Source organism: Zootoca vivipara, chromosome 6 (genome assembly GCF_963506605.1).
Source record: "Zootoca vivipara chromosome 6, rZooViv1.1, whole genome shotgun sequence".
NCBI classification, from domain to species: domain Eukaryota; kingdom Metazoa; phylum Chordata; class Lepidosauria; order Squamata; family Lacertidae; genus Zootoca; species Zootoca vivipara.
In genome coordinates, this window is record NC_083281.1 from 14,151,549 (window position 1) to 14,166,248 (window position 14,700).

At 46.3% G+C, this 14,700-nt stretch overlaps 1 protein-coding gene across 1 annotated transcript in view; it reads left to right on the forward strand.

Moving 5' to 3' along the window:
- The window catches only part of CLIP3 (CAP-Gly domain containing linker protein 3), a 36,846-nt gene that overhangs the window by 17,829 nt on the left and 4,317 nt on the right, over window positions 1–14,700 (forward strand). The window contains exons 5-12 of the mRNA XM_035119143.2: window positions 694–855; window positions 4,569–4,687; window positions 7,995–8,231; window positions 9,274–9,409; window positions 10,748–10,888; window positions 11,279–11,413; window positions 12,520–12,643; window positions 13,386–13,450. Coding sequence (XP_034975034.1) covers window positions 694–855; window positions 4,569–4,687; window positions 7,995–8,231; window positions 9,274–9,409; window positions 10,748–10,888; window positions 11,279–11,413; window positions 12,520–12,643; window positions 13,386–13,450 — 1,119 coding nt within the window. The remainder of the gene's footprint in view (window positions 1–693; window positions 856–4,568; window positions 4,688–7,994; window positions 8,232–9,273; window positions 9,410–10,747; window positions 10,889–11,278; window positions 11,414–12,519; window positions 12,644–13,385; window positions 13,451–14,700) is intronic.

The following is a 14,700-nucleotide window of genomic DNA, read 5'->3' on the forward strand; positions in this document are numbered from 1 at the left end:
TTGACCATATGGATGAAAAAGTATCTGGTGGTGATTGGCTGAGCTGTCTCTGACATCACAGAAGCTTTTGGTTTATCCATGGCCGGATTTAGACTTTTAGAGGACCTAATAATAATAATAATAATAATAATAATAATAATAATAATAAATTATTATTATTTATACCCCGCCCATCTGGCTGGGTTTCCCCAGCCACTCTGGGCGACTTCCAACAGAATATTAAAATACAATAGTCCGTCAAACATTAAAAGCTCCCCTAAACAGGGCTGCCTTCAGATGTCTTCTAAAAGTCTGGTAGTTGCTTTTCTCTTTGACATCTGGTGGGAGGACGTTCCACAGGGAGGGCACCACTACCGAGAAGGCCCTCTGCCTGGTTCCCTGTAACTTCGCTTCTCACCTCCAGACACTCACACAGGACCTTCACCGCCTTCACTGGTTCCAGTTCAAAAGAGAGGTAGAGCACCTGGAAAGATTGTTATCAGGGCCGGCTCTACGGCCAGGCTGGGTGGCCCGCCCGCCCATCGTGCAGCAGCTTTAACACTTTTATTTAAGAAGCAAATGTCAAATTCTTTTTTGAATTTATGCATTATTTTTTGTGCTCCTGCTTTGCTGTTGCCCTAAGCTTGTGCTCAGTCTGCCTCTTGGGTAATCCAGTTTATCGCTGTGGCCCTCCCTCCCTCTCCCCCTTCCCAGGTGACCCAGCCGCTGCTGTGCGCCTCTCCAACCAGCTCTTGGCTTTGGGTGCGGATGTGACCCTGCGCAGCCGCTGGACCAACATGAACGCCCTGCACTACGCGGCTTACTTTGATGTCCCGGAACTCATCCGCATCCTGCTGAAGGCCTCCAAGCCAAAAGGTGGGTTGGGGAGAAAAGGGCGGAGCCTACCCAGAAGAGGGCGGGACTTCCTGTATCTCCTGTGCCTCTTCTCAGAGATTACCTTGACGGGACTTTGAGCAGGGCTGCGGTGTTGGGTTAGATTAAATGGTGAAAAAAGAGAAATGGACTTTTTAAAGTGTCCCCTTTTAAAGAAAATGGCAGGAGATGTGTGTTTGTGTGTAGGCCATTTTCTCAATTTAGTCAAGTCAGGATCTAATGGGTGATATAGATAGAGATACATTATATATGGAATTTTTAATACAGTAGATAGATATAGATGCCTTAATTGGTTAGAGCCTGGTGCTGATTAAAAAAAAAACTTTATTGCAAAACAATTTACATATAACAGAGACAAACAAAGACAACTAAACATTAACTAACAACACATCGTCTAACCTCACACACAATTTTGACTTCCAATTCACCTTGTTGTGCTTTCTCCATATTCTTAACCTTTACACATTTCCTGTTATTATCTGTTACATATCCATTCTACATTCATAGTTTTCCTTAATATTCAATATTCAATCTAGACCTGTCGGGGGATTTGCATTTTCACAATATTGTTTTAGATAAATGCTATCCATTCTTTACACGCTTTCTGGTTTGAGTTACAGGTAGGTAGCCGTGTTGGTCTGATGTAGTCGGAACAAAATAAAAAAAATCCTTCCAGTAGCACCTTAGAGACCAACTAAGTTTGTCATTGGTATGAGCTTTTGTGTGCATGCACACTTCTTCAGATGCACTGAAACAGAAGTCACCAGACCCTTATATATACTGGTAGTGAGAGGGTGGGGAGCGGTATTACTCAGAAGGGTGGTGGGAATGGGTGATTGGCAGGAAAAATCAAGGGGCGAGATGGCTAAAAATAGCTTTATCCTGTATAATGAGATCAGAATCCAATGTCTCTATTCAGACCAGGTCTCTCCATGGTTTTAAGTTTTTTTCCCCCCTTGCTTTTTCCTGTAAGACCAATTGCAGTTGTTAACAGTTGTTAACAGGTTTACCACACCTATCAGGAGACCCTGAATGGTCTCCTCCGTTACATACTTTGAAATTGGCGTTATTTTAAACCACACAGAACAGCCTCCCACTGACAAAATAAATAAAAGTTTGAGTTTCCTCTTATTCTCCCAGTCATTTTTCGCAAGTTCCAAGTACGTATTCTATCATCACCACCTGCCAGTCAAGCTTTGTAGGAATTGAGGCTGAGAACGCCAAGGTTGCAGGTTCAATCCCCATATGGGACTGCTGTGTATTCCTGCATCACAGGGGGTCCGACTGGATGACCCTCAGGGTCCCTTCCAACTCTACAATTATTCTATGATTCTATATATAGATATCTGGATATGTTTGGATCCAACTTGAGTTCTATGTATTTCAGTAGGTCTACTCTTAGCAATCCACTCTGCGCCTTGCACTGGGGTGGGGAAAGTTTGGATCAGACAGAAGCTTACTCTGCCCTGTTCTTCTGGTTCCCCACCTTTGGCTCTTGAGCCAGTAGGTCAAGTTCAAGGTGCAACTATTAATATGCCTGTCAGATCGCCTTACCCCTTATATGCCCCCACCAACTCTGGCACCATTACCGGCGTCACATAATACCCCTCCCGCATTTGTAAGACTTGCGCTTTGGAACTCCCTGCCAATTGACACCAGGCAGGCTCCTTTGCTATATTCTTTTCAGCACCTGCTAAAAAACCACAAAACTTTGTTTAGGCGAAGCCTACCCAAGTAACATAGAACGTTGGTGTGCGTTTTAATTGCTTTTTAGTTCAGGGGTCCCCAAACAAAGGCCTGGGGGCCGGATGCGGCCCAATCGCCTTCTAAATCCGGCCCGAGGACGGTCCGGGAATCAGCATGTTTTTACATGATTAGAATGTGTCCTTTTATTTAAAATACATCTCTGGGTTATTTGTGGGACATAGGAATTTGTTCATATTTTCCCCCCAAAAATATAGCCTGGCCCCCCACAAGGTCTAAGGGACAGTGGACCGGCCCCCGGCTGAAAAAGTTTGCTGACCCCTGTTTTAGTTTATCGCTGTTTTTTTATTCTTTGAAGGCTTTGAATTGTTTTTGCCTATCATTTTATTGTTCTGTTCGCGTTGGAGGTTTTTTTGCCCCACAAGTGGTGTAAAAAATTCACAAAATAAATAACGAGTAGTCTTCTTTAAGGAGAGGTTTGAAAAGTGCCAGAGGTGTTGGCTCAGATTAATTCCCTGCTGGGACTGGACTCTCCTTCCTAAGAAGCTCTGACTGATAATGTTGAACATCACAGCAACAGCTGCAAAAAAGAAAGAAAGAAAAAAGCAGTCAGCTGCTGTCTCCTCTTCATCTCCTGGGGGTTGGCACTCCTAGGCAACCTTCTTTGTCAAGAATCACAACACCGTGTAAGGAACTCCCAGCCATCCACTGACGGTTGTTGTGTTCCTTATTATTATTATTATTATTATTATTATTATTATTATTATTATTAAAAAGTGTTTTTAATGGGCAGACTCAGCTCTGAAATACTGTAAAGCAGGGGAAGTCAGTGTGGGCTCCAACTCCCTTCAGTCCTTGCCAGCGTGGTCCGTGATCAGGGATGATGGGAGTTGTAGTCCGCAACATTGCAGGAGGTTGGACTAGATGACCCTTGGGGGTACCTTCCAACGCTACAATTCTACAATTCCACGATCAGGAGTGTACAGCGTTGACTGCACCTGCTATAAAGCAGTAATAAGGAAGAAGCTTGTGAATCTCAGCCAGGGATTCAAAATGTTTGCAAAAATGTAGCTGCCAGCCTGGATGTGGGAGATTGGTTGTGCCAAGGAGAGGAGACAGCCGGTGTATGCTGGATCCTGGCAGTGTTTTTAATCGAGAGAGCACAGGGTCCCAAACCTTCAATAGGACCCAGGTGGGAACAAATCAGAAGTCGGAGAAGAAATTTTAAGATAAGGACCCACTCAAGTTTGTGGTTCATTTGCAACGTTCAGAGCCAGTTGTAGTTTCTGAACAGTCTTCAAGGGCAGCACCGCAAAGCTGGGAGAACAAACTGCAAAGACAAATAATTTTCAGAACCTCACTTCATGCATCTGATGAAGCAGGTTGTCGTTCCTGAAAGCTAACACCAAAGTAAATTGGTTAGTCTTTAAGGTGCCACAAGACTCATTTTTGCTGTAAGATAAGAGCAACCCTTCTGGAATTCCTGTAGCTCGCCATGGCCTTCACTTCCTTTGACCTTGTTGCATAAACAGACTCGCATGCTGTGGCCTGGTTTGCACATAATACTAAGCCAAACTATGACTTGGTGAGAGTGAGCAAGCATGAAGAGATAAGAGGGACCATTTCACCCTTCTCCCAGTCTCCCTCCTGCCAGGCTACTTGGAGCTAAGCTATGGTTTGTCTCTCCCAACAAACCATGAGCTGTAACCACAGTGGTTCCTGCTTTGCCGCTCGTGGTTTGTTTGGGGGAGACAAACTGTGAGCCTAGGTTTGAAGATGACTAAGGCAAAGCTTGGTTTGCTCTGGGACACATGGCGAAAGGAGAGCTGGAGGAGGGATGGAGCAGCCTCAGTTTCCTCTCTGGTTGCCTGCACGCTTGCCCATTCTCACTAAAACATGGTTTGGCTCATCGCTGCGAGTAAGTGCGAAATGCTAACAGTGGCAAGTTGGTTCTAATACCTGCGCGACCTGTATATTCCTTCCCCCTTCAGTTCTGAACTCGACGTGTAGTGACTTCAACCACGGAACCGCCCTCCACATTGCTGCTTCCAACCTGTGCCTTGGGGCCGTGAAATGTCTCCTGGAACATGGTGCCAACCCGGCCGTCAGGGTAAGAAAGGGAAGCTGTGGTGGATAAACATATTGATGTTGTTGATGGTGGTGGTAGTAATGAATTATTATTTATTACTTATACCCCACCCGTCCGGCTGGGCCTCCCCAGCCACTCTGGGCGGCTCCCAACAGAATATTAAAAACACGATGAAACATCCAACATTAAAAACTTCCCTAAACAAGGCTGCCTTCAGGTGTTTTCTAAAAGTCAGATAGTTGTTTATTTCCTTGACATCTGATGAGAGGGCGTTCCACAGGGCGGGTGCCACCACCGAGAAGGCCCTCTGCCTGGTTCCCTGTAACCTCACTTCTCACAGTGAGGGAACCACCAGAAGGCCCTTGGAACTGGACCTCAGTGTCCGGGCTGGACGGTGGGGGTGGAGACGCTACTTCAGGTCTACTGGACCTTTGAGGCCATTTAGGGCTTTCAAGGTCAGCACCAACACTTTGAATTGAGCTCGGAAATGTACTGGGAGCCAATGTAGGTATTTCAGGACCGGTGTTATGTGGTCTCGGCGGCCATTCAGTCCGCAGTCTAGCTGCCACATTCTGGATTAGTTGTAGTTTCTGGGTCACCTTCAAAGGTAGCCCCACGTAGAGTGCATTGCAGTAGTCCAAGCTGGAGATAAATAGAGCATGCACCACTCTGGCAAGACAGTCCACAGGCAGGTGGGGTCTCATACTGCATAGCAGATGGCGCTGGTAGACAGCTGCCCTGGACACAGAATTAACCTATGCCTCCATGGACAGCTGTGAGTCCAAAATGACTCCCAGGATGCGCACCTGGTCCTTCAGGGGCATAGTTACCCCATTCAGGATCAGGGAGTCCTCCACACCCAGCCGCCCCCTGTCCCCCCAAAACAGTACTTCTGTCTTGTCAGGATTCAACCTCAATCCGTTAGCCGCCATTCATCCTCCAACCGCCTCCAGATGGGTGGCTAACAGGATGAGGATCTGGGGCGAAAGGAGGCTGTAAAATAGTCAGGATATCTGTGGAGAAGCGAGGAGCAATTTGCTGACACAGATAGATGAACCTGTGGCCTTGTTCTCACACAAACCCATGCCTGTAATGTTACTTTTGCTCTTCTGATAAGGTTGTTGCTTAGTTACCTGATTTCAATTTTGCTTATGATGTGACTTAATTTACGCACATGTGTAATGCTAAGAGGCGGGGAGAGGAAAGCCTCTTTATAAGCTGGTGAACTTGGCAATGGTGGGCTCCCAGCAGCCGCTGTGGCTGTGACCCAGCAAGGCTGTCTTAAACTGCTGTGGTTAATTGAAGAAAATCCCCCGCAAAGTGGAATGAATGAGTGGGATGCATGCAGTCAGAGCGGGCCCAGCCATTAGGCAGGCGGAGGCTGCTGCTTCAGGTGGCAGGAAACCCCCCAGGTGGTTTCTGCACTGATTTTGGGCAAGGTTGTGTCCATTTGGGGTGAGATATCCCCCCAAATTGCCGCAATCTTGCCTGAAATCAGTGCTGATGGCAGCGGCATGTCTCCTCCAGCAGCGGATGCAACAGGTCCGGTGGCAGTGTGAGACTGCGCATCTTGCTTCACTTCAAGCAGAAAAACACCGAGCTCGGGAAGGAGGATGAGCTGGTCCTTGTCCCGAGCGATGGCGGTGCTGGTGGCAGCATCGGTGAGGGAGCATCCCGTAGCCTTCCCATGGCTGCTGCTGCTGGTCTCCTTCCCTGGGCAGCTTGTAGCAGCTGCTGGAGAGCGGGCAAGGAGGCTGCAGCTGCCGAGACTCAGCCCTGTGTAGCCCACTGGCTCTGAGGAGGAGGCAGAGCCCTGGGCAGGAAGAAAGGCGGAGCAGAGCACAAGGAGTCTTGACTTTTTAAGAAATAAAATGCTTTGTGCATCCGACACTAATCTTGCCCCCTTCTAAGATTTTTTTTATCGGGGCATGTTTTTCCTTTTGTAAATCTACTAAATACATTTTTGTAAATATGTACAATTTTTTGGCAAGGGGTGTTTAAGGAGATAATAGAAATCACTGGTATGAGCTTTTGTGTGCATGCACACTTCTTCAGATACACACAGTGTGCATGCACACAAAAGCTCATACCAATGACAAACTTAGTTGGTCTCTAAGGTGCTACTGGAAGGAATTTTAATTATTTTGTTTCGACTACGGCAGACCAACACGGCTACCTACCTGTAACTAGAAATCACTGGGTAAAAGCTGACTGAAAGTCCAGAGCATGCCTCAGCAAACTCAACCCTCCAGATTTTTTTTGGCCTACAACTCCCATGATCCCTGACCACTGGTCCTGCTAGCTAGGGATCATGGGAGATGTAGGCAAAAAACATCTAGAGCAAAAAAATATATTCTGAAGCCTGGTCCAGAGGTAGCATTGTTATCAACTTATGATAGGGTAGAAGGTTCTCAGGCTGTGAAGGACTTGCTCACAAATTTATTGACAGCTGCATGAATTATTATAGCTAGGAAGTGGAAGGGGGCAAGCAGAATATAAAATGGAAGAATGGTATAAAGAGGTGTGGGATATAGCTATTACAGTACTGTAATGATAAATTAACATGTGCCATTAAGGTAAGGCGGGGAATAGGCAGGAGAAATGATTTTGAGGAGATATGGAAGGCGTTTGTAAAATTTGTAGTGTTAAACCGGAAAGGGATCAAACCATCGCAAGAGGTGTTGAAATTTTGGGAGTTTGGATAGTGACAATGGAATGCTCTCTGTGGCGGAGTGCACATTTTTATTCTTATTTATTTATTATTATTACTTTGTAAAAAACAACAACCCACAAATCTACCAAATAATAAAAGAAAACTGGGATTAAGGAATTTTCTCAGGATGGTGGAGGACCTGTGTGCTGTGTCCTGTTGGTGTAGCGGTGGTGGCACTTGCTCTGATCCTGATATTATTATTATTATTATTATTATTATTATTATTATTATTATTACCCACCCATCTGGCTGGGTTTCCCCAGCCACTCTGGACGGCTGATAGGAAATGCTCTGCGGGAAGGAGGGACAAAAAATGGAGGGTTGAGGAGGGTCCTTTTGGGGAAAGGAAGAGAGTGAGAGATGTCCCTATTTTCATTTGAGGAATGTCGGGGTGTGTGGGGGGGGGGGAGAGAGAGAGAGAGAGAATGAGAAATACACTGAAAGGCTGGAGGAACCATCTAGTCTTTAACACAGACACAAATAGAAGAACAGTGCCTGTACATTTTGCCTCCCATCTCAGTGAAATCTGGTAGTGTGTGGGTTACAGTTCATGGAGGATTTCCCTCCATGACCTCCAGCTCAATGACCTCCCTGCACAATGCTCTCTCCCAACAGAACAGCAAAGGCCAGGCGCCATCCGACGTCGTCCCAGACCCCATGGACATGACCCTGGACAAAGCCGAGGCGGCCATGGTAGCGAAGGAGCTGAAGCAGCTGCTGCTGGATGCCGTGCCCCTGAGCTGCAACCTCCCCAAAGTCACCCTGCCCAACTATGACAACATCCCGGGCAACCTCATGCTCATCTCCCTCGGCCTCAAGCTCGGCGACCGGGTCATGGTGGACGGGTTGAAGGTAAGGCCAAGGTGGGGGGTCCCTGGTCATGGCAGGTGGGTTGGGGACCACCATCATGAGGGTCTCTTGGCTAGGACTGGACTTGAAAAGCCCATGGTGGTTACATCTAATGGGGTGTGTCCCATGCTAGTCCTACTCTGGGTTGACCCACAAACTCAATACTGTTCGTGTTAAGGAAAAGTTCTGGGGTGAGAGACTACTCAACAGCCCAGCTTGTTGGGATGCAAGTGCCTCGCGGGTCCATGTGATCAGTAAAAGAAGGAAGTTCCAGCCAAGTCATCTGGAGCAAAACAGCAGTCAGTAGACCATGATCTTTATCGTTGCACAACAGGTTCCCCCAGGAGTAAGAACCCCGAGCATGGGGTGACATCCTCTTTCAAAACTTCCCTCTTTCCCCCAGAATACACTTCGAGGGGCATCACTGATACATCATCACGACATCACCAGCATGTCACAAATGGGGAGGGGTACACAAGGGTTACACAAGTTCAACATTAGGTCACTTGATCAGGCACCTTTCCCAACACCTCTTAAGTCCCCATCACCGAAAGAACAATAAAACTCTTGACATCTCCTTGCCCTCAGGACTTGTCTGGAGATGGGCTTTCAGAACACCTGACTTGCTCAACTGCCTCTGTGGATGTCCATTGTTGCCCCCCTGGTCACTCCCTGGGTGGGCTGCCCTGTATGTGCTCTCACGCTTGGGGAATTATGGCGGGGTGCCCTATTCTTGCTGCCTACATGACTTCCCGCTTCTTGGTTCATGGAGGGAAGTGGAGCCCAAATTCACCTTTCTTTAAGGGTTAAAATGGCGTCGTCAAGTCGAAAGGATACATTCAGGCATAATATTTGTAACATTATAACAACTTTAAAGATGTGCCACCGCCCCCCGTCATTTCCATAACAGTTCGAAAGCATGGGAAGCTGCTGCCAGTCTGTGCCAACAATATTAACTTAGATGGGCCAGTGTTCTGATTCATTATTATAAGGCGACTTCCTCTGTTGCGTCTTGTTTTCCCAATCTTGTCATGCCTCCCCGCAGTTGGGCACCTTGCGTTTTTGCGGCACGACGGAATTCGCCAGCGGCCAGTGGGTGGGCGTGGAGCTGGACGAGCCCGACGGCAAGAACGATGGCAGCGTGGGAGGAATCCGTTACTTTATCTGCCCTCCGAAACACGGTAATCTAAAGCGAGGTTATGCCCGCTTGACACTGGCACTCCTCTGCCATCAGATCCAGCAGCCGCCCACGTCAACTACAGTCATACCTCGGGTTACAGACGCTTCAGGTTGTGTCTTTTCGGGTTGCGCACCACGCTGAACCTGGAAGTACCTGAACGGGTTACTTCTGGGTTTCGGCGCTCATGCATGCGCAGAAATGCTAAATCGCACTTTGCGCATGCATAGAAGCACCGAATCGCGACCCGCGTGTGCGCAGATGCGGTGCTGCGGGTTGTGGACGTGCCTCCCGCAAGGATCACATTTGCAATCCGAGCGTCCACTGTACACAAATATCAAATCTGTAGAAGAATGCAACTCCTGGGTTTCCCCCAGCACATGCCTTCTAGGCCAGGGGCTCCCAAAGTGGGTGCTACTGCCCCCTGAGGGAGCGGGATGCTAAGAAGGGGGTGTCAGGGGGGTCACTGGAGGTATAAATGACTGACATTTTGAAAAGCTGGTATCGCCAAGTTTTTTTAATTGATTAAACTAAATGGTTCTGATTGGATTTTGAATAATGTGCACTTAATTGTCACAGTTTTGAATTTTATGCCATTCTTATTGATACAAAAGTTGGGTACCACAGAGTATTCCCCCCCCCAAGGCCAGGAGGGAAGCCCCCCAAAACAAAGGCAGGCTTCCAAGGTGGCATGCGATGGAGAGTCTGGTGGCCTTGTAATGGCAATGGCACGACCTTTCTCTGGAGCCCTGGGTGTCTCATGGGGCTGGGTGGAGATAGCCCAACCGAGGCAGCAGGGAGATGAAACATTTGGAGAAGCAGGGAAGGTGGAAACAGGGCGATGTCAACAGTGGCAGATTCAGAAGTGCAGGATTCCTTCGTGAAAGCCACGCCCATACTCCCAACGCAGTCCCAGCCCCTCCTAAGAAGTTACAACCGTCTAAGATTATACAATAATCTCACTCTTATGCAGTAATAAGAAGTAGGGATGCATTGCAGCGATCAAGGCAGACCTCCATGTGTGTTGCCTTTCAGCCAGATCTCTTATTTTCTGTGCCCCTGCATGGGCAAATGGAGTGCTCCAATATCAGCACCAAGACTCTGGAGACAGGGACCTGCTGCAGAAATAGAAACAGGTCTTCAGGCCCCGCTCCCACAACTCAGGACCACTATACCTCTGGTTTACAACCTCCTCCCTTCCATATCTGAGGCTATGGGAGAGGATACCTTGGGAAGACCATCTAGCCTGGTGGAGTTCCTCTTTGGGGTTCTAACTTGCACAGTTCTTACCCTCCATGTAAACTTTGGGCTTCTGGTTTTCCTTCCCCTTTGCCCTTCCCAGGAGTGTTTGCTTCTGTGTCCAAGATCACCAAAGCCACCGATCAGATGCCTTCGTCAGTGACCTCCACCCCACGGACGCCCCGCATGGACTTTTCCCGCATGACAGCAAAGGGCCGGAAGGAAAAAGACAAGGACAAGAAAGGTAAGCTGGACTCTCTTTCATTGTGGACTCTACTTTTAAGCAGAGGTTGGGTGGCCACCTGCCGTGGATGCTTTAGTTGAGATTCCTGCATTGCAGGGGGTCAGACAAGAAGACCTTTGTGGTCCCTTCCAACTCTCCAGTTCTATGATTCTATACAGATAGTATTCTATACAGATAGTACAGATTGTTTTGCAAACAACAGACAGAATAAAATTATAGACCTGGATATGTCGTAGGAATCCCCCACAAATGTTTTCAGGTGTTCACAATGTTTTTGGATGGTTTAAAATACACGTTTTATTTTAATCGAGATAGAATTCTGATGAATAAGTTATGTAGCAAACTAAAACATCCAGATCTCACTTCTCTCCACCCACCTGCTCTGTCCAGCTCTCAGGAAGAAGTCCTTATCTGTTGGCAGCCTGGACCGTGAAGGACTGAAGATTGAGATTGGCGACCAGGTCCTTGTGGCAGGTCAGAAGCAAGGCATCATTCGTTTCTATGGGAAGACAGATTTTGCCCCAGGTAAGCCAAGAGCTGCGAGGCCATTTCCATTGGAGGAGTTACGATGCTGCCTAGGGGGTGGGGCAGAGCATTGAGACCGACATGCAGACTTTTGATTGGTAGAAGATGAGCAATTAAATAGTCCTGAGATGGTATGTTGGATGTTGTTGGGGCCAGTAATGGTGTTGTCCGGGTGTATGTGGCAGCAAAGTTGGCATCTGGGTTTATTGCAGGCTCTGGTACCAGTGTCCATGTTAAGTCTGGTGGCTGTATTATTGTGGGTGAGGAGTTGTTTAAGATTGGGTGGCTGTCTGTAGGCAATGAAAGGTCTTCCTCCCAGAGCTTGAGAAAGAGAGCTGTCATTGTCCAGGAGAGGTTGTAGATCTCTGATGATGCGTTGTACTGTTTTAACTTGGGAGCTGTATGTGGTAACTAGTGCTGTTCTGTTATTTTCTTTTTTGGGTCTGTCTTGCTCATCTTCTAACATTGTGTATGCCATCAAATGCCAACAGTGCCCTTCAGCTCTCTATATTGGACAAACAGGCCAAACCCTACGCCAAAGGATAAATGGACATAAATCTGACATCAGGAATCACAAGACAGAGAAACCAGTAGGAGAACACTTCAATCTCCCAGGACATTCTATACAAGATCTCAAAGCAGCTGTTTTATTACAGAAAAATTTCAGAAACAGACTGGAAAGAGAAGTTGCTGAATTGCAACTCATTAGCAAGCTTAAAACCATGGAGCCACCTGGAATGAACAGAGACATAGGATTGTTATCTCATTATACATGATCAAGCTTTCCTTAGCACCTCAGCCCTTGCTCCCCCCCCCCCCCCGCAAGACCAATTGCAGTCATTAACAGTCGTTAACAGTCATCAACAGGTTTACCACTCCTATCAGCCCATCACCCATTCCCATCACCCCCACCCCCCACCCCCTGAATATACATAAGGGTCTGGTTACTTCTGTTTCAGTGTATCTGATGAAGTGTGCATGCACACGAAAGCTCATACCAAAATAAAAACTTAGTTGGTCTTTAAGGTGCTAATGAAGGAATTTTTTTTTTAAAAAAAAGCAATTTCTGTCTAATTTGCATGTTTTTCTCCCCCCCTTCCTTCCAGGCTACTGGTTTGGCATTGAACTTGACAAGCCCACAGGAAAACACGATGGCTCTGTCTTTGGAGTTCGCTATTTCACCTGCGCCCCTAAGCATGGAGTCTTTGCCCCCCCTTCCAGAGTGCAGAGGTGTGTGGGATTTATATTTCGCGTGATTTAACAAGCTGCTAAAATAGTTTTTAACATAGCTACCGGTATGAATGATCCTGTTCTAATTTGGGGAGCATATTCTATAGATCAGCTAGATATTCTATAGATAAGCCTTTTTTTGAAAATTAGGCGGGATATATAACATTTTAAAATAACAGCTACTTCAAACGTCAGAGTTCCATAGGGGGCAATGTGGGAAGACATCATATTGAGAAGGATGTCGAGAAGCTGGAAGGTGTGCAGAGGAGGGTGAAGATGATCAAGGGTCTGGAAACCAAGCCTGATGAGGAACAGTCGAAGGAGCTGGGCACCTTTAGCCTGGGAAAGAGGAGAAATGAGAGCCATCTTCAAAAATCCGAAAGGAAGATGGAGCAAGCATCTTTTCTGCTGCTCCAGAGGGTAGAACCCAAACAGTGGCTTCCAATGACAAGGAAGGAGATTCTGACTAAAAATCAGGGGGGAAATTCCGACGGCAGGAGCTGTTCAACAGACTCCCTCAGAATGTGGTGGACTCCCTTGCAGATTTTTAAACAGAGATTGGATGGCCATCTGTCAGGGATTATTTAGCTTGTGATTCCTGCATTGCAGGGGGCTGGACTGGATGACCCTGGGGCACCCCCCTTCCAACTCTACAATTCTATGATCTCCTGGCAATTAACCTGTTTTTTATGCTTGCATTGTTCTTGACTGTGAATTAATGGTGGCCGTCTCTCTGCTGCAGAATCGGAGGCCCCAAAGATTCCCAGGGAGATGGCACTTCGGCAAAGAAAGTCCACCAAGTCACTAGTAGGTACACCCTGGGTTTTGTTCCCCGTTTCCTCCCACATGAGCAAAGATGCAATACAAGAGTTTCCAAATATCTGTTCCCCACTTTTGTAGGCCTCCTGTGCTTTTTAATGCTGCCTGACAAGTTCAGCAGATGATGTTTTCCCATATACCGTATTGGGCCGGATATAAGCCGCACCCGAATATAAGCCACACCTTTAAAATTCAAGGGGGGAGGGATAAGAAAAGACAATACCCGAATATAAGCCGCTCCCTTAAAATTTGGCAGGCACTCACACCTGTTCCATTTTACCATATGTCTGTTTCAGCAGCAATATCGTAAAATCAAATTTTTGTAAGGTCGCGAATTTAAGCCACACTTTAACTTTTCATGGTCGTAATTTGGGGGGGGGGGGAGTGAGGCTTATTTTCAGGCCAATACAGTAGATGCAGCAGCTTGAAAAACTTTTATCACATGTCTACCTAGACGTGTCCTTTTATTGCATACATTTGTTTTAAAACTGCTGACTTATTTACATGTTTTGATCCATTTTAGGTTAAATTGTTGTTTTTTAAAAAAGAACACGATTTTATTGCTCTTTTTAAATATTTTATATTATTTTATGCAAACCACTTAGGGTTTTTTGTTGTTGATTAAATGGTATATGGATCTTGCTAAATGAATAAAAATTGGCTAGATTTCAGGTGCAGGAGCCCCCTCCCCCTTAAAAAACAACCATTTGGGAACCCTAGGCAACAACTGGGAAGCAAAGGGCTGAAGTGTCTCATGCCTGTTGTAAGACAGGATTTCATAACAGGACATATTGTGTAAAAAGAAGAAATTGTTTTACGAGAATATGCACCTGTGGGTGGGTTTGCTGTTTGTTTTTTTGCAAGAAACATGAATTAGGGAAATCCGAAAGATCCATTTCACTTAATCTTCAGGTGTGGCGTATATCATATTTGCCTCCTCTCCTGGATTTCCAGTGCCCATACCCTTCTTTCTCTGATGGAAATAGGGACGTCCCATTCCATAATGATAATTTTACTATTTAAAACAGGGAAAAAACAAAAACAAACACAAAACAAAGGAAAAAAACATTTCTTTAACATTCTCAAATATATTTGTTACACTGTCGACTTCCTCCTTCCCCCCCTCCCACGTTTCTATTAATGACTAATATAGCGCTCTCTTCTTCTTAAACCATTTCTTCTTCTAAAATACTTATTATTAAAAAAAAAATTGATCCATTTTCCTGTTTTTTGTATTT